This window comes from Lithobates pipiens, unplaced genomic scaffold, assembly GCF_037356315.1.
Source record: "Lithobates pipiens isolate NorthernLeopardFrog02 unplaced genomic scaffold, aLitPip1_a1.2 Scaffold_19, whole genome shotgun sequence".
NCBI classification, from domain to species: domain Eukaryota; kingdom Metazoa; phylum Chordata; class Amphibia; order Anura; family Ranidae; genus Lithobates; species Lithobates pipiens.
The window spans coordinates 457,049,862-457,075,464 of record NW_027507764.1 but is presented as its reverse complement, the minus strand read 5'-3'; the positions used below and the strand labels follow the sequence as shown (position 1 = coordinate 457,075,464).

The 25,603-nt window shown below is 42.5% G+C and overlaps 1 protein-coding gene across 1 annotated transcript in view; it reads right to left on the bottom strand.

The window, feature by feature from the left end:
* CLVS1 (clavesin 1) overlaps window positions 1–25,603 on the bottom strand; it is a 180,643-nt gene that overhangs the window by 127,627 nt on the left and 27,413 nt on the right. The window contains exon 2 of the mRNA XM_077492774.1: window positions 11,787–12,314. Coding sequence (XP_077348900.1) covers window positions 11,787–12,175 — 389 coding nt within the window. The 5' untranslated portion in view covers window positions 12,176–12,314. The remainder of the gene's footprint in view (window positions 1–11,786; window positions 12,315–25,603) is intronic.

Sequence of the window (25,603 nt, the reverse complement as noted above, 5' to 3'; positions counted from 1 at the left end):
GTCCTCCCGACTGTGCTCACTCACCAGCCCTCCTGGCTGCGACCAGTAGTCCCCCCTTAGGACTCTTAGAAGTGTTCTCTCCTGCTGTTCTCTGCTTGCTCTCTCATGTGCCTCACCTTTCAGGATCTCATCACTCCCCCCTGGATACACCCGAGCCCCAGCCAAGGGTCACCCCCCCCAGACTGGAGAGCTCCCTGTGGTCCCTGACAGCCTCCACCTTCTCTCACACCAGCTCTGCCACCTGACGACTCCTCCCCAGCTGGGCTAACCCCAGGTATTTAAGGAGGACTGCCCCCTGCCAATCCAAGCTGGGGATTGGTCAAGGTTCCTTAAGATACCCCAGGCAGCCCCACCTCTCTTCCCTTTCTCTCCTTCTAGCACTTTCTAGAAGGAAGAGGGAGGTGACAGTGAAGTGATGCTGCCTGTGAGTCGCCAACTGCTACCCTGAGCCACTCCCAGCCCAGAAAGAAAACAAACAGGCCTAGCAACCAGCCAGGCCAGCCTAAATTTACCAACTCTGATAACAAAATTCCTCACTCTAGCACCCAACTAGAGGGTAGTTCAAAGTTTGTAAGTTCTGTTTCTGATATTTGTATAAATTATTACTGATACTCTCTACATATTCTTTACAATATACATCATTATGATTATACATGTTTTATTCACTCAGTGATAAAATGCAAATACTAATTTGTTTATTGAATATGCAGTACTTCAATATCTAACTCAGATAGATTGTTTTTGTACTCATGTACATTGCTTTTAATCTCAGGGTGAAGAAAAAAATGCCTTTCTGGTTCTTCTGCTTGTGTATTCTATTTGGACTGTAGAACATGCAAGCAGCAGTAGTAATCCATCAGCAGAGGTGTCTACAAATGTCTTAGCCCTTGTACACACGGTCGGAGATTCCGACAACCAAATCTGTCGGATTTTGTCCGAAACTGTTGCATACACACAGTCGGACAAAGTTGTCGGAAAATCCGACGTGGTGACGTTATTTCGTTACGACGGGACTACGTTCACGCTTGTAGCCAATAGCTTTGGTGTAGGAATTTGATCTGAGCATGCGTGGCACTTTGTCCGATCAGAATTCTCTACACATGATCGGAGTATGTCTGATCGGAGCATTTTGTCGGAAAATTTTACCAACAAGTTGGAAAACTTGGTCCGTCGGATATTCCGAAGGAAACAGTCCGATGTAGACTACACACAGTCGGAATATCCGACAAAACGGTCCGATCGGACACATTCCGTCGGAATCTCCGACCGTGTGTACAAGGGCTTAGGGTAGTCTTACATAGGCCAGATATTAGCTCACATTACACCTAATCTTCAACTGCCCACACAAGCGCAGACTGGGCTGCTTGACACTTTCCATATGCTTATTCATATCAAATACTATCCAACATCACATTTAGAAAAATACAATTCTAATCAAATCCTGGAAAGATACTAACAGCAACATAAGACATGCTCAATATCTCTATAGAGTCCTTTTTCAAACTCCCTATGTTACAATAATAAAATTTAAAGCACCAGCACAAAGTGAATAAAAAAAAAAAAAAAGAAGAAATTAACTGCAGCACTCCAAACAAAGACTAGTATAAGGAATTACAAAAAATATGTCCCACCTACAATACTGGTCAATTATGTACAGAGCCTTAAAATTATAACACTCAAATGTATACAACCACACCATAAATATGCTTGTGCAAACAAATGCCAATCTGTGCAAGCAAACAACAAAAACTATTATTATTATTATACAGGATTTATATAGCACCAACAGTTTGCACAGTGCCTAATGATAATAATAAAGTTATATAGCACTACAAAGTTTGTGATATTACTTGAAACTGTGGTTGAAAACAAAGTTCTCTTCCTACTCCAATTTCTTATTCTCTATATATATCAAGTACATTAAACATACTGTAAATCTTCTTAAATTTGCGTAAATTCTTGATATCCACTCGTCCTAAATCGCTGTGAACAGCCTGAAGTGTTGATCCCAGTAGTGCTTCCCACTCCTCTACTCTACTGACATGGTTTCCTTGTGCACAGATCACAGTGCACCTAATTTGTAATCGTTTTTTATTACTGTTTCAATAAAAAGTGTTATGGTTTTCCTTGTTTGTATCTCCTTGCCTCTGAGTGCCAGTTTATATGAAGAAGGGTAGATGCTGTTTGATTTGCAAAAAAACAAAAGTTGGGACAGTGTGCAAAATCTACAGAAAAAACAGAATGCAACGATTTGCAAATCTCATAAACCCGTATATTATTCACAATAGAAAATAAAAAACATATCAAATGTTTAAAATTAGAAAATATTATAATTTTAATATTAAAAAATAAAGTAATTGATGGCAGCAGCAAGTCTCAAAAAAGTTGGGACAGGGCCACAGTGCAGTATCCCCTCTTCTTTTAACAACTCCCTGTAAACATCTAGGACTGAGAGGTCCTAGATGTTTACTGAGAGGACCAGTTCCTGGAATTCTGGAAGAGGAATGTTGTCTCATTCTTGCCTGATATAGGATTCTAACTGTTGAACAGTCCTAGGTCTTCTTTGCTGTATTTTTCATTTCAAGATGTGCCAAATATTTTCAATTGATGAAAGGTCTGGACTGCAGGCTATAAAGCCATGCTGTTGCCATAGATGCAGTATGCGGTTTAGCATTGTCTTGCTGAAATATGCAAGGCCTTCCCTTAAAAATATATCACCTGGATGGAAACATATGCTGCTTTAAAAACTGGATATATCGCATTGATGGTGCCTATCCATATGTGCAAGTGCCCATTCTATACACATTAATGCACTCCCATACCATCAGAGATGCAGGCTTTTGAGCTGAGTGCTGATAGCAAGGCAGAAAGTCCTTTTCCTCTTTAGTTTGGAGGAAGTGGCACCCATGGTTGCCAAAAAGAATTTAAAATTTCACTCCATCTAGCCACAGACAACCTGTAACCACTAGATTGGTGAAAAAATGAGGAGTTCTTTGAATTACTGCGGTGCTGTTTTGAGATGATGGACTGGAATGCACTCTGTGAGCCACATGGATGGGACATTGATGGGCTTACTGAGTGCATAACACATTACATTATAATAATTGATGTACCGTATATACTCGAGTATAAGCCGAGATTTTCAGCCTCTTTTTTGAGGCTGAAAGTGCCCCCCTCGGCTTATACTCGAGTCATCGCTGTCTGCCCGCTCGATCAGCGTGTCGAGCAGACAGACAGCGGCCATTCTGATTCAAAAGCCGCGCCTCCGGCTCCGCCTTCGCCTGTGATAGGCGGAACACTGAATTTCCCAGCAGCCTGTGTTCCGCCTATCACGGACGTCGTATCATCCTCGTACTACGGACGAGGATGATACGACGTCTGTGATAGGCGGAACACAGGCTGCTGGGAAATTCAGTGTTCCGCCTATCACAGGCGAAGGAGGAGGCGCGGCTTTTGAATTTTACAATGGCCGCCGACGAAGAGGGCACGGGACGGAGGCAAGGCAAGGCACGGCACGGCACGGCACGGGACGGGACGAGACGAAGGCAAGGCACGACACGGGACGGAGGCTCGGGACAAAGGCTCGGGACACAGGTAGGCTGGACACACACACACACACACACACACACACACACACACACACACACACACATGGATGGATGGATACACACACACACAGGGATGGATGGATGGATGGAGACACACACACACAGGGATGGATGGATGGATGGATGGAGACACACACACACAGGGATGGATGGATGGATGGATGGAGACACACACACACAGGGATGGATGGATGGATGGATGGAGACACACACACACAGGGATGGATGGATGGATGGACACACACAGGGATGGATGGACGGACACACAGGGATGGACGGACACACAGGGACGGACGGACACACAGGGATGGACGGACACACACACAGGGATGGACAGGCATGTCTCACCCTCGGCTTATACACGAGTCAATAAGTTTGCCAGTTTTTTTGGGGGTAAATTGGGGGCCTCGGCTTATATTCGGGTCGGCCTATACTCGAGTATATACGGTAGATTATATTGTTCCAACGATAACTGTTCATTGTTATTCAAATAATAAACCATGGGTAATAAGCAAAATGACGGATATTCTTAACTCCAAGAACATGGCTTTTGGAATAGGTAATAGGGAGGTGTTAAAAATGATTCAGAGGGACCTTAGGATGAAGGTTATGTGAGAGAGGTTTGGAGTGGCATGAGAACCACTATAGGTCTCAAGCCAGTTGGTAGAGGGACTGGGGGAGATGTGGAGAAGGCAAATGAACAGAACCGTTTAACAGGTTGGATTCTGCGGCCCTGTCTTTTACTCCCTCAGATGTAACACAGAGTTGTAGACAAGCAGAGTTGAGGCAAGTACTTTGCACTCCTCATACTAGATGTCCTTCCTCCTTTAGTGTGTGCTTTACTTCCCCCTACTGGATTCTTTCTTCTTATAAGAACAACGCTACTCCTCCTTCGTGGGAAAGTACATCAATGTGTTTTACAGCTGATCAGTAAGGGCCGGTTCACACAGGGGGCGATGCGAGGCGACACCGACTTGCCTCGCCGCGACCTGCCGCGACCTCAGCGGCGACTTGCAAATGACTTCGGTATAGAAGTCAATGCAAGTCGCCCCGAGGTCGCCCAAAAGTAGTACAGGAACCTTTTTTCTGAGTCGGAGCGACTCGAGTCGCTCCTCTCAGAACGGTTCCATTGTACAGAACGGGGGCGACTTGTCAGATCGCGGCGAGGCAAGTCGTGTCGCCTCGCATCGCCCCCAGTGTGAATCGGCTCTTAAGGAGACTTAGGACAGGAAAATCAGCAGGCCCTGATGGCATTAGGTGCTTAAGGCATGTGCAGACCAGATGGGGGGTGTCCTTCAATTAGTCTTTATCCTGAGCCTGAGTCTAAGAACGGTCCCTGTGATGTGGAAGACATCTTGCCTTGTTCATGTGCCAAAAATATTTTGTCCCTGTGGCTCCAAGGATTACAGACCAGTGGCTTTGACCCCCTACATCATGGAGTGACTCGTTTTACCTCACTTACCGCCCATGGTTAGTAAATATTTGAACAGCGACGGCCCATCCATAAGGGGTGCAGAGGTGCCAACCCCCAATCCATGCGCCTGTCCCCAAATCTACATGCAGGGCCCCCGGACGCATGGATTCGAAAAGTTGTGTGACAATAGCAAATTAATATTCACCATTGTCTTCTTGATTGTGAGGGAGTGGGTCCTGAGGTCTGACTGGCCAGGGAGTCTTAGGACTCTCGCCCAATTGGCTCTCAGGACCGACTTCTTGTTTGGCTGGGAGAAGAAACTGCCCCAGAGCAAGAAGTAGCTGGAACGAGGAGCAGCAGCCCTACCCTGATCCTCCTCATCTACCTCCTAAGGTAAGGTGGCCTCTGATCACCGTCTTCAATCAGACTTGCTCTCCTGGGCAAAAAGCTAACAGCCATGCAGATTGATGTCACCCTTGTGTCATGAATTGTCGACTACCTGACTGGAAGACCACAGTATGTGTATTTGTAAGACCATATATGATATAGGGTGGTCAGCAATATTGGGGTTCCACAGGAGAGGAGTTCTCTCTCCCTTTCTCTTTACTTTCTATACCACTGATTTCAGATACCAGACAGAGTCTCGCCATCTTCAGAAGTTTTCTGATGACTCGGCGGTAGTGGGATGTATCAGGGATGGGGAAGAGACTGTGTAAAGGACTGTGGTGGAAAACCTTTTCACGTGATGTGAGGAGTATCCTCTATATATATATATATATATATATATATATATATATATATATATATATATATACAGTTCTGCTCATAAGTTTACATGCCACTGGCTGAATTTATGATTTCCTGGCCATTTTTCAGAGAATATGAATGATAAAACAAAAACATTTCTTTCTCTCATGGGTAGTGTTTGGCTGAAACCATTTATTATCAATCAACTGTGTTTACTCTTTTTAAAATCATAAGGACAACAGAAACTACCCAAATTACCCTGATCAAAAGTTTACATACCCTGGTGATTTTGGCCCGATAACACACAAGTTGACAAAAAGGGTTTTGAATGGCTATTAAAATGAAAATGAAGAGCTCGGGAGGAGCCACTATACTAACTATGCAATGTTTGTATCTCAATCTCCTCCGCTGAGCTATTGGGTTCTGACACACATTGGCTCAGAACGCTGCTCAGAATGCCGACCAGCAGACCTTTTTCAGTCATACTCCATTGACAGAAACTGGCCAAATGGGCGGCTTCTGTCACATTAGCTACTGAACACATGGAATGTTCTATTGAACCCCGCTGATGCTGCCCGTGTGTACGGCCCTTAAGTTGCTCTTTTTATACCCTATCATGTTACTGATCTGTTTGCCAATTAACCTAATCAGTTGCAAAATGTTTTTCCAGCTCATTCTTGTTAGTACCATTTACCTTGCCAGTTTTGTGATGCCCTGTCCCAACCTTTTTGAGACATGGTACTGCCATCATTTATCAAAGTTTCCTTTTTTTTTTTTTCTTAAAATTATACATTTTATCAGTTTAAACTGATTCACAAAAGTTTCTTTTGTGAATAAAATATGGGTTTATGAGATTTGCAAATCATTGCATTCTGCTAGGAATGCATTAAAAAGGTAAAAAATGTTTTTAATTGTACTATTATTTTAAGTCTGAAGTAAAAGGTGTCCCATTCCAGAGAAATTCAGCTTGCTGCACTTGATTTATAAAGGATAACAAGTTGTAATATGAAGATTGCAGATGATTGTTTTAAATCACCATCATTTCTAGTAATCTGGGTTGATTGAACGGGATGGATTTGTCCCTTTTTTCAACCAGATTAACTATGTAATATCACACATTTTTTTGCATTATAGCACTTTATTATTATCGTGATTATTTTTGTTTCTTTGCACAGATTGGCATTAGTTTACACAAGTGTATTTATATTGTAGATATATACACTGGAGTGATTTATATCATAGCATCATAGCTAGGGGATGCTCTATATAATTAGTACAACCCTTCTTCATGGTTTAGTCCCCATTAATCACATGCACTACACTTTGCTGGAGCTAAACGCACTATGTTGTTTTTGATCTGATGTTCATCTGTTGTGATCTGCGTACGTTTTGGGTTAAAGCTTTCTATGTTCTGCAAAATGTCATTTGGATCACATCACTGTCTACCAAGCTACTTAGACTGTAATGTAAATCAAGCTATCTGGCACAACTGGATCAGTTATAGAAAATCACACTTTTTTTTGCTTAGATAGTGGAAGCAGAACAATTTACACTAAGCCCTTGTACACACGGTCGGACATTCCGACAACAAAATCCGTCAGATTTTGTCCGAAACTTGTGTTGCATACACACGGTTGGACAAAGTTGTCGGAAAATCCGATTGTACGTAAAGTGACAACGTTATTTCGTTACGACGGGACTACGTTCAGGCTAGTAGCCAATAGCTTTGGTCTAGGAATTTGATCTGAGCATGCGTGGCACTTTGTCCGATCGGAATTCTCTACACACAGTCGGATAAAGTCCGATCGGATCATGTTGTCGGAAAGTTTCATAGCTCAGCTCTAAAACTTTGTCCGTCGGATATTCCGACGGAAACAGTCCGATGGAGCCCACACACAGTCGGATTATCCGACAACAGGGTCCGATCGGACATTTTCCGTCAGAATGTCCGACCGTGTGTACAAGGGCTAACAGGTGTCATCATTTTATTGCTCTGTTACTGATTGATAGTGTGCGTGGGGAGATTTATTGTAATGTCCTATACTATTTATTTGTTTAGAGCACTGTACTTTATTTCATAACATAAGACATGCTATTTGCCAGCAACCACAGGCAGGCACATTAACACAAAAAATACCCACCAAAGGAGCTCATAGTAACTAGGTAGAAACATCGGAATGAAAAATGTCTAAAAAAAGTATAGGAAATTAACCAGCAGGCATTATTGGGATTACAAATTCTCATAATATAAAGACTACAGTTGAGGAAAGATTTGCAGCATTATATTAATCTATTTAAGACCAGATGATGCCATTGCTACGTATGGGCTAAGGTTCACGTCTTTGTTATTACAGATTTAGGATAAGGTCACAAAGGCGCCTTGATATGTTGCACTCTATTTGATAGGACAATGGACAGTGTCAGCTGCCACCCCACAACCCAATCACCAGCAGTTGATCATAGGGACAAATGGTGATTGAACTCCTTCTGCCACACAATTGTGTAGGAGAGCAATTAGCTTCAAGAAAGGCTGTGTGTAACGTCACTGTTCTTCTCTGCTAGAATGGAGAACAGCAGTCCCCCAATAAAATTTCTGCTGAGCTGCTGCAATGTGGGGGGAAGGGGAGGCACGGTTTTGTTTCGACTTGAAAAAAAGCCCAGCACGTAAGTAATCTCTTACTCTGGGGCTACACTGACACCTCTGCATTTTCATGCGTTGCATTTCGTGCATTTTTCTGCTTTGCCATTCATCTCTACAGATGGATAGTTTTGCTGGAAATCAAACCAAAAATACAGCAAGCAGCACAATTAAACACAGAGGTGTGATGTAGCCTAAAGCTGACCATCATGCATAATGCTATTTGTATTAGAGATGCTAATTATCTTCATCTTTACTGATACTCTGCTACATCGAGCTGCTAATAAAAGTGTAATTAAACATGCATTTGTGCATGATAAGAGAGTTATTTTGAAGCACTCTTTCTGATGCTATTGTTTCAGATGGTCATAGGTCCAGACGGTCCTAATTTTAAGTGACTGTCCCTCTTTTGAAACCAAATCCCTCAGTCCTTATTTCCTCCTAATTTGACCTTTTTTTTTTCGGTCTGATGTATTGACTTCTTGAGAGAAATGTTCTCTATATTTACCAGACGTGTTATACTACAGTACACTGTACATTCACCCAGTAAATGATTTCTATAAGATTAGGTTTGCCACGCTAACAATCAATAAAATGTAATGTGGCAACATATGAAAAAAAAAAATGTACTCACATGTGATAAAACAGTCCATTATAACACAACATAAAAGTTCCAAATGTGAAGGCTCCAATTTTTTTAATAAGCCCAGCAAGTGCGTCCAATATGCGAGTATAGATGACAAGCCAAAAGGTGAATCACCCAAGTGGGCCTCCACCATAAGGTAAAAAGTGTCTTCTTACCAGAAATGATTGACTTTTAATCAGAAAGAGTCATAAGCGCCGTATGAATGAAATATCACTTGGGATGGAAACCATTCACTCCTTTCCTCCTCTCTGATTAGAGCGATATCCCAAGTAATGGTGGGAATTTCTCCATCATATCATGCAGAGAAAATGAATCAAAGATATCCACATATTGTGAAACTGTATGGTGAATGTATTAACAGCAAGGAAGTACTAATTACTGACAATGTTAATCCTAAAAACAAGCATGTATGTAAAAATACTGGTCCCGGGATCCAATCCAACCACCTTGTGGTTTCAGCATGCGTAGTGACGCCGCGTGCCTGAACTCCTCCCTATGCGTTTCATCACAACTGATGTCCTCAAAAGGCATCTATATTAATGAATTTGCTTTATGAAAACCCAGAATAAAAGGAAAAATAGTGCAAAAAACACTTGTTGGTTTAAATCCTAACTCCAGCTTTCCAATCTCTTTAAATAGTTTGTTTGGACCAGGCTGGCCTAGATAAACTATTTTCTTTATTACTACATACTTCAGCTACATACAGTATACAACGCTGTGTTAGGACAGTGGTCTAGGGGCTTCTCTTCCCATTCCTGGGACAAAATTGAGTCACAGGAAACATTGTACTTTTATGAATGAATACAAAGCTTACTCTGATTGGCCAAGGTGGAGAGGCAAGTGCATGATGTAACAATCTCTATCTCTGCCATTTGGAGGAAGCCTTGTATTAGTTCATAAAATACAAAGCTTCCTGTGAATGACTGAGCCACAATTGGCCTGATTTTGATCCAGTAGCAGTTAGCAGGATCGCTAACAGTGTGAAAATGTATTAGAAAATAGTTTATTTGGGCCAACTGGAGCAAAGTTGGCGATATGCTTTAATAAATAATTTTTTGTGTATCAATTGTTCATGGTCTACATAACTTGGTGCATCACAGGGCTGTGTCATTTTCTTATATACTTTATACTTAAAGGGTTTCCTTTTTCTTATATCAAAAGGTTGGGATGTATGGGTGTTTTTATCTATGTTGCAAAATAGGCTAGAGTTAAAAATACCCATACAGTATGATAAAAAGATTGATCAGGCTTTATTGTGGTGTGCAAAGAACAGCACTAGAGTCTCGAAGAACATGTTGGAATTAATCATAAATGCACTACTGAGAGGTTCACTTCAAAACTTCTTTTCTTCCTGTTCAAGTCTAGGGATATTTTTTGCTTTTAAAGTGAACAAAAGCCCAAATACATTGGCCCTAGATATACTTGTAGGGGGCACCCCACACACTGAGTTCTGCCAGCACACATGTTGTCACTTCGGTGATGCAAAGACCCTCCTGAATCATTTAGGTCTGTTACTTGATACTATAGCCCAGTAAGTGTTGGAAGAACAACAGCATAGCTTTATATACTGTAAACTATACATGTGCATTATACCTGTCTATACCAGCTGGTGGCGCTGGTATTATAGTGTGTATCCATGATATGATGAAATGGGAGGAAGTACTGTTTTTCCTCTGTGTGTACTTGTTTGTTATTCAGTTCCTTTTCGTGTCATCATAATGAAAAGACATGTTCCCATATTTCTCCATAAAAGCAAGGCTATTGCTGCAAACAAGAAGCTTCCAGCACATCATTCCAATACTCTGCACAATAGTAAGAACAGTATATCTGTGATGCAGGATGGGAGGAAGGATACTGTCAACCATTATGCTATATGAGGCAGGTGCCAAGAGAGCAATCACTACATATAATGTGATCAGCTCCAAAACCTCCTAGGAATGCAACTGTTAAAGGAATCATTCACATTTAATAAAGCCAGGATTCCTTAAGTTTTCAAACCCAAGCCACAACATTTGAGTCATTTAATATTAGCATTCAATAATGACTCATGGATTCATTATTGGTAAGCAAAGCCACTTAGCAAAATACCGGGCATAGTATTACACTATATCACTTAGCCATTGAAGCAAAACATGCAAATGCGAGTGTTCTGTAATTTCTATACAGCAGCACTCAAACTAGGAGTGAGAGAGGCATCTCGATTCATTGTACAATGCAGACCATCTAATACCAAGAATATACTGAAAGGAGGAGCAAGCAGAGTAATGATCCTATTAGTGTGCTTCTGTTCCTATCAATTCCAATTAAAGGCTGGGGGGGGGGGGGGTGCAGGTCCTGAGACAAGCTGTATTGCTGAAGTGCAGTACAGTCTGCAGAGAGGTCTCAAAGAGTGCAGGATCTCTCTTTGCTCTCCTACTGGTTTCCCAGATCAGAACACTAGCTTAACAGAAGTACAAATTCTCTGAAGGGTTAACAGTCCCCATATATGAATGTTAACTGTGTTATTTTCTATTTGACTTGATGGCTGGTAGAGGTAGCACAATTTGCTATAGGTCCCAATGTTACAGGTGGATACTTGCAAATTATTGGTAGCTTGTTTTAATGTTTTTTGTAAGTTAATGTATAGATCAGGAACATTATGTAAACTATCACTACTGACTTGTTATCAAAATTTGCAATCTGCCCTTTAACAAATAAATTAGAAGAAAATATTTAAACACTATCTACATTTACCTACTCTGGTCCCAGTTGGCTGCAAAAAGTAGAAGAATCTTCCGTCCATAGTGGTCACGAGTGTCAAGAACACCTGGAAAGCCATCCATAAGAGCTCTTTTAATCCCGGGATCATCTGCTTTAAGGTTTTTGAACATGTCCAAGTTAAGTTGGCGATACTGGAAATACTGGGCAAGAAGTCGGAATGCTTCCATCTGGTTGAACTTCCTGGCTCTTAAAAACCTTAAGATGAATGCATCGTCTGTCCGTAGAAAACCAATATCTGGTCTAGTGATTATCATGTCTCTAACCTGTTGGATATCCTGATGTAAAGTGTCTGGATTCTCATTTAATTCCAATCGGGCTTTTTCTATCGTCTCTTGACTGAATCCAGCTTGTAAGTGAGTCATCTTTATAACCTGTAGAGTTTACCAGTCTCAATATCGTAATTTTTTGATGAGATACAGATCCCATCCAATAAAATGTCTTCAAATTCTCCTTGGTATTTCAGAAAAGAGGGACCCTTTAAACCTTCCACAGTCTGGAACTCTGTAAGGGAAAATAAACAATTTAAGAAAGCAAATAAAATAAAATTTTTAAGCTGACCTGATAAGCCAAAGAATGTTGTGCAATGCACTTGTATCCAAAAGCAACCAATTAAGAGTTATTGTAATTTGGCTTTCATGGGTCACTTTGTACAACGTTGCTGATTTTAGCACTGTAGCACAGAATAAACCCAACACCAATAATAATGTTTTCAGTTCAGACTTTTGAATCCTTTGAATTGTTGGCAACTGCTAACAGCTTTTTGCAGCATTTCTAATTAAGATATCATAATTTATGTTTTTGTTTTGATTTTTAATACAGATGCCATACCTAGGTAAAATGTTTAATACCTATTAATATATGTAGCATATGGTGGTTTGCTCATATTACATAGAAAAAAAAATATTCTTAGTACCATGCTTACTTAATAATCAGTGAAAAAACTGAATATTTGACACAAAAAGGTAAGCAAGTATGGCAACCACTCAGGCTTTAGATAGTTGAAGTCAGCTCTAGGATAGTAAATGGGACTTCTTCCAGTTGCCTGGCTGACAAGCTTATCCCATCCAGTGGCTTAATTCTGAGTGACTGACTTGGAACAAGTAGAAAGATAAGTAAAGTAAAAGTGAGCTCAAGACTTCACTGCATATAGGGACAGTGACCCAGAAGATACTGAAGATACGGATACTGATACTGATACAGAAGATACTAAAACCATCAGATCAGCCTCACAAGTAGGCAAGTAGATTTTTTGAAAGAAGAGGTCAGCAATTGAAGCCTCCATATTTCCTCAGTAGAGGTCTCCTTTAAAAACAGGATTTAACCATTTTAAGAAAATAGAATCTGCAACAAGGCGGTTGGTCAAACAAAGTACATAATCAAAACAATTCTATCTAATCAAATCTACGTATGCAACAATAATGGAAATCCATCAAGAAAAACAATAAAAAATCCCCAGGCCGCAGCACAATACCTCCGCTAAGATATAATAACCACAATAATTAATATATCAATAGCAACGATAATAGGAACAATGTGTATAGATCTAAACTGATGTTAAATCTGAGAAATGCACTCCGTTTGGTTTCTATGGTCCCCAAACTTTGCTTTGTTTCTGCACTCAGTAACGACCCAGTCATTGCTACAGTTTAGTGCACATTATGCTATGACATTATAACATTATATGTAATGCTATTATCTTTTTTTATGTGCAGTGATGTTACTAGTCCTGCCTCATTTCCTGAATACCGTAAGCCCTCAGCAACCGATAGCTACAACTCTGTCATCCAGACACACATTAACCTATTTCTTGGACTGTGGGAATCCATTACAGCTAAATTCAGAAACGGTGTAAACTGTACTCAAAATAGGCATTGTGTAGAACCCTTGTGGGATCTCAGGGCACTTGTCATGTGCTTGAAGCATGTGTAAAAGTGAGCCTGGAAAAGACTGTATTGGTAAAAACTGTTAAACAATTAGGTTCAATATGCCTGTTTCTAGATTAGACTAGAGTAATACCTTAAAAGCTTGCACTGCAGTCTATTTAGTTGGCCGATATGTAGTATCACCCTAAATCTAAAAGTTCAACAGAAGGCTGTACATGGATGACATCACTCTGCATACTACCAGAACTGACCTGCTGAAAGTCTCTGCCTAGAGGTACCCCTGGGCGGGGAGAGCAGTGGAGATTTGAAGCTGTGCATATTGTTCTGGAATGTACTAATGCGATATCTAATCTAGGGATGAGCTTTGGCATGTTTAGATGCACTTCTGAATCTACATGGCTCAGCCTCCAAAATAGCTGTCACCTGTAATATGCCAATCCTTTGCAACCGAGGCATTTCCTGCTCTGCAAGGGGGATGTAAAAGTACGGCTGCGGGGCAGGGAATGCCTCTGATGCCAATGATTGACCCATTACAGGTGACAGCTTCCTGAATATCTCCACAACGTTGTTTCAGAAGTGCAACTGAAGATGTCCAAGCTCATTTCTCATCCAAACTTCTACTTTTGTTAATGGCTAACACAGTACAAACCTCTGGTGCTAGGGTAGGCTAGGAAATGAAAGAGAGGATTTTTAGCTATTAGCCGGTTCCCGACTAGCTCGTGCAGATATACTGTGGAAGAATGGCTCCCCTGGGGTGAATCCCATAAGGGTACGTGGTCGGCGGCACGATCGCCATGCAAGATCGCGTGCACGAGTACGGGGATTTATGTGTGTAAACGTACAAATCCCTGTGCTGTCAGGGAAGAGGAAACATATCGTTTGTTCCTAAGTAGGAAAAACAATATGTATTCTCTCCTAATCACTCCCAACCCCACTCAGTTAGAACACACTGAGGGAACACACAGTTAACCCCTTTGTTTGCCCCCTAGTGTTAACCCCTTCCCTGCCAGTGACATTTACACAGTAATCAGTGCATTTTTATAGCTCTGATCGCTGTATAATGGTCAATGGTCCCAAAAAAGTGACAAAAGTGTCCGATCTGTCTGTCGTAATGTCGCAGTACTACTAAAAATCGCAGATCACTGCCATTACTAGTAAAAAAAAAATTATAATAATAAAAATGCCATAAATCTTTCCCATAGTTGTAGATGCTATAACTTTTGTGCAAACCAATCAATATACGCTTATTGCGATTTTTTTTTTACCAAAGATATGTAGGAGAATATATATTGGTCTAAACTGATGAAGAAATGTGTTTTTTAAAAGTTTTTGGGGGATATTTATTATAGTAACAATTATTTTCCAAATTGTCACTCTTTTTTTGGTTTATAGCGCAAAAAATAAAAAATCACCAAAAGAAAGCTCTATTTGTAGGAAAAAAAGGTTTGGGTACAGCATTGCATGACCACGCAATTTTCAGTTAAAGCGACGCAGTGCCAAATTGTAAAAAGTGCTCTGGTCGGGAAGGGGGTAAAATATTCCAAGGCTGAAGTGGTTAAGCTACACTTACATGTTATGTTACACTCTACACTCTAGTACATGAAGCCCATTTTGCTCCAGAGTGATATATAGTGAATGCAGAACTAGATTGGAGAGAGGAACATCTGTCAGATTTCAGTTTGTAACCCATTTGGGGGAGATTCCCCTACAATTCCTGTTCAGTCATAACACTGTCATGGGGACAGGAAGTAAGGAGAATGTCTAAAGCTGGCCATACATGGGTCAGTTTTTTTGTTCAACCAGTGGATTGAATGAAAAAAGAAAAATGACCTGATTCCCTCATCTACACATTTCATGAGGATATGGGAATCCTCCTCGTTGTGTCATTGTATTCAGTGGGGAAACTCCATCCACCATCAGAATACATAGATCAGCACTGCAGCCTATTGCTTGTGGTGCTGATCAAGCGAGAATATACTGACAGGGTGACTGAAGAGAAGTTAGTTGGCAGACTGACTTCTGTTCAACCACAGTGGCCACTGACTTCTGTTCAACCACAGTGGCCACTGACTTCTGTTCAACCACAGTGGCCACAGACTTCTGTTCAACCACAGTGGCCACACACAGAAATTCGGCCAGTCCCTGCTAAATTGGCCACAATTTGATCCAATAATGACCAGCTTAACAGGGACGCAAGAGTAATTTAAACACTTTAAATAGGGTGGGACTAGGCTTGAACCTTAGCATTTTGTTTTTGCTTTTGTCCCTCTTGATTATTTCCTCTTCTGTGACAAAGCTGTCATCACTGTAGCAAGGTCCCAGGCCTCCTTTGATCTAATGAGAACCTCCAGGGCCAGGGATAGCTGACATCTTTCTGTATGTAGTGGGTTGTGAGGCATGGTGGGTGCAGAGTAGTTAAAGTTATTGGGCCCCAGACACTTCCTGAATGCAAAATAACGTTTATTTCTCTTAAACTTTTTTGGGGGAGAGAGGGTTAGGGCCAGGACACCCTTAGGTAGTTGCAAGATTAATTGGCAGACACCGAAATTCCAATAGGACAGCCATGCAGGGAAAGGCATCCAGCAAGACGCCACATCTGAATGTGCAGGGATGCCATCTCCTATGGCAACAGTCCTTAACAGTTCCTAACACAAAAGTAACAGTTCCTTCACTTTGACTTCAATCACTCCTTGTAGTTCTTCAGCCCCGGTCTCTCATTAGACCCGCTGATTCACTGCCACTGAATCCCTTGAGCGCCTCCAATCTTCACGGTGGTATCTTTCTCAAGCGTCACTCCGGCTTCTCTGCTGGGTCCCTAGATTTTCACTCTAGATACCTCTCAAGCTTCACCACTGCTGGCCCGCTCGGTCCCTGGCTTGACACAAAAGGCTGCTCCGCAAGCATCCCCTCCGCTGGCTGGGTCCCTGGGTTGATACCCACTGAAGTTTCCCGATTCTTCATTGCCCCCGGTTGGTGAGAATGCTGCTCCAGTACTTGCTTCAGTTACTCACTGTGGTCCCTAGTAATTAGGCGGATAGTCCCTTACTGGCGACAGCTTCCCCTCTACTTCTGACCACGACAGATTCTCCAGCCGGCAGAAGCATAGCAACCAGATGTGCCCAGTATAGGCCCATATCCAGCCTAGCAGCCTGGGCAGTACAACACATGTCCACAAAGACAGCCATCCAGATGCCACAGAACATAGATCACCCGACTCCACCCAAATATATAGGCTCACCCAGCAGGCCAAGGGTTTCAAGAAAACCCCTACCCATTGGCTGAGATACCCCATATACCCATAACCTGACCTTGCGTTTCCCTTCATGTATCTAGTACCCGGCCACCTAGTGGTAGAAGAGAAAAGTGCAACAAGGTCAAACTTAGGGAGAAATCAATAGCTCTCTAACAATCAACCAGGATAACTATTCCTGGCAAGTAAATTTGTGAGGAGCAAACCTGACTAAACTCCATGGTGCTACATCATGACCATCAATGGCAATAAAAGCCTGAGATCCCCATTCATTCTAAAACTAAAGTTGTATGCAAGTTTTTGCTTGTTTGCAAAGATTTTTTCTTTCTTCATAACTGTGCATTATTCAGTATTTATTGTGTACAAGTGTAATCAAATGACTGCGTCGTCTAGTCTAGCACAGCCTCCAGCTAAAATTAAAATTACATTTTAAAAATTTAAATTTTTGTATATAGCCGTCTAGGCAGGTATTTAAACTAAAAATCTAGCATAATCGTCTCACCAGTTAATCACCATTTTAAGACTTTTCCAGCCCCAGAAAACTGTAAATACTTTCTTTTTTTTCCAACATTTTTGGCCTTGTTACCTTAAAACAGTACGAAGTAAAAAAATACATACGAGGTAGACAGATAATAACGTAAGTAAGCGATATCTGTCTAATATACGTATATTTAATTTGGGTACAGTGTGGCATGACCAAGTAAATATCAAACTATCATAGCATTTAAAACTGATATGGCCTGATAATGAAGGGGTATATACACTGCTCAAAAAAATGAAAGGAACACTTTGAAAACACATCAGATCTCAATGGGGAAAAATATCATGCTAGATATCTATATTGATATGGACTGGGTAATGTGCTAGGAATGAAAAGATGCCACATTGTTTGATGGAAATGAAAATGATCAACCTACAGAGGGCTAAATTCAAAGCCACCCTGAAAATCAAAGTGAAAAAATAATGCAACAGGCTAGTCCTTTTTTTCTGAAATGTCATTGCAGCACCTCAAAATGTTACTCAGTAGTCTGTAAATTTTTATTAAAACAATCATACAAACATACAGCTTATTAATAAAAACATATTTACACAAAATAAACAACAATTAAACAAAAACAAGCATGCTTACATCAGCAAGTAAAGAAAAACATTTCATCACAAGATAATATAGAAAGAACTATTTTAACAACAACAAAAAAAGAGACTACAAACACCGAACCTCAACTTAAACACAATCCAGGCTAAGAAACCTTTTGAGATTTAATCGCCATCAGGATGCGATTCCAAACCCCCCCCTTTAACCCCACCCCCTTCATCATTCACCCCAACTTCCCCATTATTCACCTTGCATTCTGCACCAGCCACCCTCATTCCCTTCCCACCTCCTCCTCCACCATCGTCCAATCCATCCCTCACTCCACCCCTTGGTGTCTGCCGACCTCCAGCTGCACTTTCAACCTCCAGCCACACTTCTGCCATGCCATGCCGAGGAGGAGGGGTTGGCACCACCATACATTCTGGTCCAGCACCCTCCACTGCCTTCACTACACTAGGAGAAACAATAGGTGCAGACACAGACTTGACAACCACACTTTGACACTAACTGGGAGACCACAGACTGGGAGGACACTGACACAACAGACGGCCTCAGAGACACAGATTATTATGGGACAGAGACACTAGGATCCCCTGGTACAACCTCAGCCAACCCAGACTCTTCTCTATCCAGACGGAAGAATTTCTCTGAATTAACTCTGGCTTATTGTGTAAAGCCTCAGGGCACCGGCCATAAGGGTGACCAACCTTATCACATAGGTTACATTTAATGATGTTACAGTCCCTCACCAGATGCCCCTGTTCCTAGCACTACTCAGTAGTCTGTATGGCCCCCATGTGCTTGTATGTATGCCTGACAACGTTGGGGCATGCTCCTAATGAGACAACAGATTGTGTCTTGGGGCATTTCCTCCCAGATCTGGACCAGGACATCACTGAGCCCCTGAACAGACTGAGGTGCAATGCGGTGGAGTCAGATGGACCGAAACATAATGTCCCAAAGGTGTTCTATTGGATTTATGTCAGGCGAGCGTGGAGGCCATTCGATGATATCAATTCCTTCATTCTCTAGGAACTGGCTGCATTCTCTTACAACATGAGGCCGGGCATTGTCATGCACCAGTAGGAACCCAGAACCCACTGCATCAGCTTAGGGTCTGACAATGGGTCCAAAAATGGCATCCCGATACTAATGGCAGTCACGTTTCCATTGCCTAGCCTGTAGAAGTCTGTGTGCCCCTCCATGAATATGCCTCCCCAGACCATCACTGACCCACCACCAAACTGGTCATGCTGAACAATATTACAGGCAGCATAACATTCTCCACAACTTCTCCAGACCCTTTCACATGTGCTCAGGGTAAACCTGCTCTCATCTGTGAAAAGCACAGGGCACCAGTGGCAGACCTGACAATTTTGGTGTTCAATGGCAAATGCCAATCAAGTTCCACGGTGACAAGCAGCAAATAGAGGGCCCATTAGAGGACTCTCAGGCAAACCTCATGAAGTCTGTGTCTGATTGTTTGGCCAGAGACATTCACACCAGTGGCCTGCTGGAGGTCATTTTGTAGGGGCTCTGGCAGTGCTCATCCTGTTCCTCCTTGCATAAAGGAGCAAATACAAATCCTGATGATGTCTCCTGGAATATCCTTCGTGCTCTTGAGACTGTGCTGGGAGACACAGCAAAACTCCTGGCAATGGCACGTTGTCAGGAACCATGAGTCAGACTGAGACAGAAGTGCAGTAAAAAAAAAAATCACACTATTTAATATCTCTCCATTGGGTATGGGTTGTAGGAGGCCCACTGGAAGGGGTCATGGTGTCTTACTCTGAGCACACACGGAAAAAGCAGCTAAAAAGGCAGCTACATCAGCGTGTAGTTTAGGCCACCAGAATTGTTTTAAAATAGCCCAAATTAATTGATTCTTCCCTGGATGGCCAACAGCCTTGAGAGAATGGCAAGTCTGGAGCATGGCAGTGCGGAGACTCTCAGGGACAAAGCAGCGGTCACAAGGTTTCTCAGAAGGAGAATGAATCTGAGTGGCAAGAATTCTGTCAACCAAAGGTGAAGTGAGATTGGTACAAACCGTAGTCAGAATGCAATTGGAAGGAACCGACTCCATTTTGGAAGCAGAGGAAAATTGTTGCGACAATGCATCAGTCCTTACATTCTTAGTACCGGGTAAAAATGAAACAATGTAATTGAAGCTTGACAAGAAAAGAGCCAATCGCGCCCATCTGAGAGAGAGGCGTTTAGCCTCAGACAAGAATGTGAGATTCTTATGGTCAGTCAGAATAAGAACCGGTACAGTGGTACCTTTGAGGAGATGCCTCCATTCTTTAAGGGCTAAAAATGATCGCTAACAACTCTCTGTCCCCGATCTCATAATTGCATTCCGCAGGAGACAATTTCTTGGAAAAGTAGCCACAAGGATGCATAGCGCTCTCAGAGGTAGGACATTGAGACAGCAGGGCACCAACTCCAGTCTCAGATGCATCAATCTCAAGGATGAAAGGTACCGTAGGATCAGGATGTACCCCCACAGAAGCAGAAACAAAGGCAGCCTTGAGACTCTCAAAAGGCATTAATAGAATCCGGAGACCAATTCTGTGGGTTACCGTCCTTTCTGGTCATATCAGTGAGGGGTTTGACCAGAGATGAGAAGTTACGAATAAACTTCCAATAATAATTGGCAAAGCCAAGAAAACATTGCAATGGACATAAATCCACGGGTCGGGGCAACTGTAGAACTGCCAAAAGTTTCTCTGGGTCCATTGAAAAACCGGCAGTGGAAATTACATAACCCAGGAATTTAACCTGCACTTCTCCAATTTACAATGCAGGTTATTATATCTCAGCCTCTAAAGCACACGACAGACATCTGTGTAGTGGCTCTCTAGAGAATTGGAAAAAATTAGGATATCATTGAGATAAACCACCACACATAGCTGCAACATATCTCGGAGGACATTGTTAATAAATTCCTGGAAAACCACCGGAGCGTTTCAAAGACCAAACAACATTACAAGGTATTCATAATGGTCAGTTCTGGTATTAAAAACAGTTTTCCCATTCGTCGCCCTCCTTGATCCTCACAAGATTGTATGCCCCTCTCAAATCAAGCTTTGTGACAACTGTTGCTCCCTTCAGGCGGTCAAATAACTCTGTAATCAATGGAATTGGATAAGCATTCTTAATCATGAAGTGACTGAGACCCCTATAATCAATACAAGGTCTCAGTTCACCACTCTTCTTTTTCCCAAAGAGGAAACCAGCACCAGCAGGAGATGAGGATTTACGAATGAATCCTCGAGAAAGAGCATCGGCAACATACTCCTCCATGGCTTTGTCCTCCGAGACAGACAAAGGCTAAACCTGGCCATGAGGGGGTATGGCAAGGTCAATTGCGCAATCATTTGTCCGGTGTGGAGGCAAACTACTGGTTTGACATTTGTCAAATACATTGCTAAATTCACAGGACTCCTCCAGCAGAGAGGAGAGTGAAGAGGTACACAAGACCTTAGTCATTTCCTGAAAACATGTCTTCCTGCATTGTGGCGACCAGTACAGAATCTCAGCACAAAGCCAGTCAAAAGATGCATTGTGCCTCTGAAACCAAGGATAACCAATAACCACTGAGAAATGAGGCGAGGAAATTACTTGGAATTGGATTATTCCATGGTCAATGGAGCAGTTTAATGAGTCACATAGGCAGGCTGTAGAGGTTTCAAATCAATAGCCTCCATGGCAAGTGGATTGGGACAAAGTTGCAGCGGAATCGAGTGCTTAGACACAAAGCCACCATCAATGAACAGGCCTGCAGCCCCAGAGTCGATTAGAGCCTGTATTTCGATGCACGATTCAGACCAAAAAAGGGTCACCGGAACCAGGAGCTTATCCTTCTGGATACTGGGGACAAAACAATGCCACCTAAGGTCTGTCCCCTACAGGGCCTCAGGTGAAAGCGTTCTCCCCTAATGGGTAGGACAAGACTTCAGGAAGTGACCTGCCTGGCCACAATAAAGGCATAGTCTCTCCCTCTCCTAAAGACCCTTTCATCTGCAGAGAGATGTGTGAAGCCCAATTGCATGGGTTCATGCATGAGTGGGACTGCAAAGCGCAGCAAGACATACAGGAGGCTTCTGCAAGCTCTCCTTAAAGGAAGGTCTCTCTCAGAGTCTGGAGTCAATGAGAACGGCAAACATGATAAACCTCTCCAGCTCAGTGGGTATGTCTCGGGCTGCCATCTCATCTTTGATGGTATCCAAGAGACCATGAGAAAAAGCAGCCACAAGGGTCTCATTGTTCCAAGCAACCTCTGCTGCCAGAGTACAGAATTCAATGGCGTAATTGGCAAGAGTTCTTGTACTCTGTTTGATGAACATGTGGCTCTTGGCAGCAGAAGTGGAGTGTGCAGGAAGGTCAAAAGAAGCCACAAGCGGGAGTGCAGACATTAGCGAAGTCGGTGCAGTAAACAGGATAAGGAACCAGAAGCAACCAAGCAAAAGTCTTTCACAGGAGAACACAGCAGAGAGAGTACGGATATGTTGACCAAGGCGAAGGTACAGAAAATCTGATCCACGCAGTTTAAATAGCTAGCAGAGCTAGCTGACGAGCAGGAAATGAAGACCAGGTGAGTCACTGAGGAATGAAGAGTGCTGGCAATTAACCGACAGCTGAGCACATAGCTCTGAAAAGGAAGGGCTGAGCCCAGCCCTGACTCACGTATTGATGTTCCATGCTGGAGGATTTGCACTTCCTGTGCAACCTCTATAGGGTCCAGGTATCGCCTCATGTTACCAGTATTGACACTGCCCCTAGTCAAATGCAAAACTAGTAAAAAAAAAGTCAGAAAAGATGTCAGTGGCCTCCATTCCTGTTTTGGAGGTTGTCTCGTTATTGCCCATCTAGTGCACCTGTTAATTTCATTAACACCAAAGCAGCTGAAACTGATTAACAGCCCCCTTGGCTACTTAACTGACCAGATCAATATCCCAGGAGTTTAAATGACTTGATGCTATACTCGGATTAAAAAGTGTTCCTTTAAATTTTTTGAGTAGTGTACATTGTACATTTTCAGATCTTTTTTGTTTTTCAAAAGAAAGGGTATGGTAGAAGCATTTTTCTTTGTGACTTCCTATGTGTAAGTGAATGTTCATAAAAACCAGAATATTCATAAAAACCAGAACAAAGCAGGCAGGAACGGGGTTATGTTTGAGCTTTAGCTCTATGAAAAAAACATGCTTTTTTCAATAAAGCAGCTAGGCCCAAACACGTGAGCAGGGGACTGGATCTGCAAATTATATATATATATATATATATATATATATATATATATATATATATATATATATATATATATATATATACACACACGCGCACACACACACACACATATACACACACACTATATTACCAAGGACGCCTGCCTTTACACGCACATAAACTTTAATGGCATTCCAGTCTTAGTCCATAGGGTTCAATATTGAGTTGGCCCACCCTTTGCAGCTATAACAGCTTCAGCTTTTTTGGGAAGGCTGTCCACAAGGTTTAGGGGTGTGTCTATGGGAATGTTTGACCATTCTTCCAGAAGCGCATTTGTCAGGCACTGATGTGGACGAGAAGGCATGGCTCACAGTCTCCGCTCTAATTCATCCCAAGGGATTGAGGTAAGGACTCTGTGCAGGCCAGTCAAGTTCCTCCACCCCAAACTCGCTCATCTATGTCTTTATGGACCTTGCTTTGTGCATTGGTCCAAATCATTTGCTGGAGGGGGGAATTATGGTGTGGGGTTGTTTTTCAGTTGTTGGTCTTGGCTCCTTAGTTCCAGTGGAGGGAACTCTTAGGGCGCAAGCAAGCTGAGACATTTTGGACAATTTCATGCTCCCAACTTTGTAGGAACAGTTTGGGGATGGTCTGGTCTCTTCCTGTTCCAGTGGGAATACGCACCAGCGCACAAACAACACTGCCAGGCCTACTCATCCAACATCAGTGCTTGACCTCACAAATGCGCTTCTGGAAGAATGGTCAAACATTCCCATAAACACACTCTCTGAGGATCTGAAAAAAAGAATTGTTGCTCTACATATGGCCTAGGCCAGTGATGGCGAACCTTGGCACCCCAGATGTTTTGGAACTACATTTCCCATGATGCTCATGCACTCTGCAGTGTAGTTGAGCATCATGGGAAATTTAGTTCCAAAACATCTGGGGTGCCAAGGTTCGCCATCACTGGCCTAGGCTATAAGAAGATTGCCAAGACCATACAGCTGTGTAACAGGACAGGTTAAAAAACTTCTAAAAGCTGTGTCTGAAAAACAGACTGTGTCACTATTCTGTTATAAATGGAGTGATGCTGACTGATTTTACCATAGTGGCAAGGGATAAGAGATCACGTGCACCATTTCACTCTCTGCTTCTCTACACCTTCTAGCGCCAAAAACCAGGTCTTAGTAGTGGGATAAAAAAAAACATACTAGGAGCAAAATGTTTGATTGACAATTACTTAGTCATGCAACACTGTACCAAAAGAAAAATAGATGTGACCACAATTTGAAATTCCACAAACTATTAGACACATAGCAGGTTAGGAGCAGGAACATACATGCTTGGACGCACCCATGGCTATCATAGGTAGGAGATCAATAGACCCATCAGCAATTGAACAGACAGCACCCTGGTAGGTGGACATCTGGAAACTGACAAAAGGGGTGGTTCAAACCCAGACAGTGTTATCTGTTTTGCAGCGCGGACTGAAATACTCTTCTGAGGGGCAAGAAGGGGATTTCCATTTGTGAAGAAGGCTAACACCGCCTTGAGGGGCTGCCAAGGCAAGCAAAGCCACCATCCACATTCTGGGGCTGTTGAAATGGGCCCAGCTTCAGAAAGACTACCCAACCACACAAAGATTAAGCCATTAAATTTGTAAGCCCCACAGCTATAAGGTAGGCAGTGGGGGGTGGCAAAGTGGAATGACTCATCACCTGGTGAGGCAGAGGCAGCTGGAAAGTGATCTTCTGCCAGGTGATAGATGCTGCACTGTCCAGGATATTGGGAACTTGGCAAAAGCATAATAGCATATAGCTTCCCTGAAAGACTCAGCTAGACCCAGATCTAGTGGGGTGAATGTTTGTCCTTTGGCCTCCAGTTTATCACACATGTTACCAGCGCTACTCTGGACTTTAGTCAGAGGAATGCTGTTGATGAGGAAAAGCACAGTAGTTGTTTGTGTTCTGGACTGTTTTACTGAAGTAGTCATTTTCAGTTATACTCTCTGAAGTTATAGAGCAGTCATTCTCAACCAAAGTTCTGTGGAACCCTAGGGTTCTTCCAAAGGTCATAAAGGGGCTCCTTGAGCTGTGACTAATTGACCTTCCATCAGATAGTGCCTGCATAGCTCCGGGTCCCACTCCACTTGGCAGAGCCAATTGCATGAATCCAATGATAATTTTAGTTGCCTGTAAGGGTGGTATTCTGCCACTGTAAGGAGGGCATTCTTTTCACTGACCACCAATATAATGGACACTAGTCCCACTGACCTCTAATGGAAACATTTTAGCAGGGGTTTCCTGGGACCTGATAATTATTCAGTTGGTTCTTC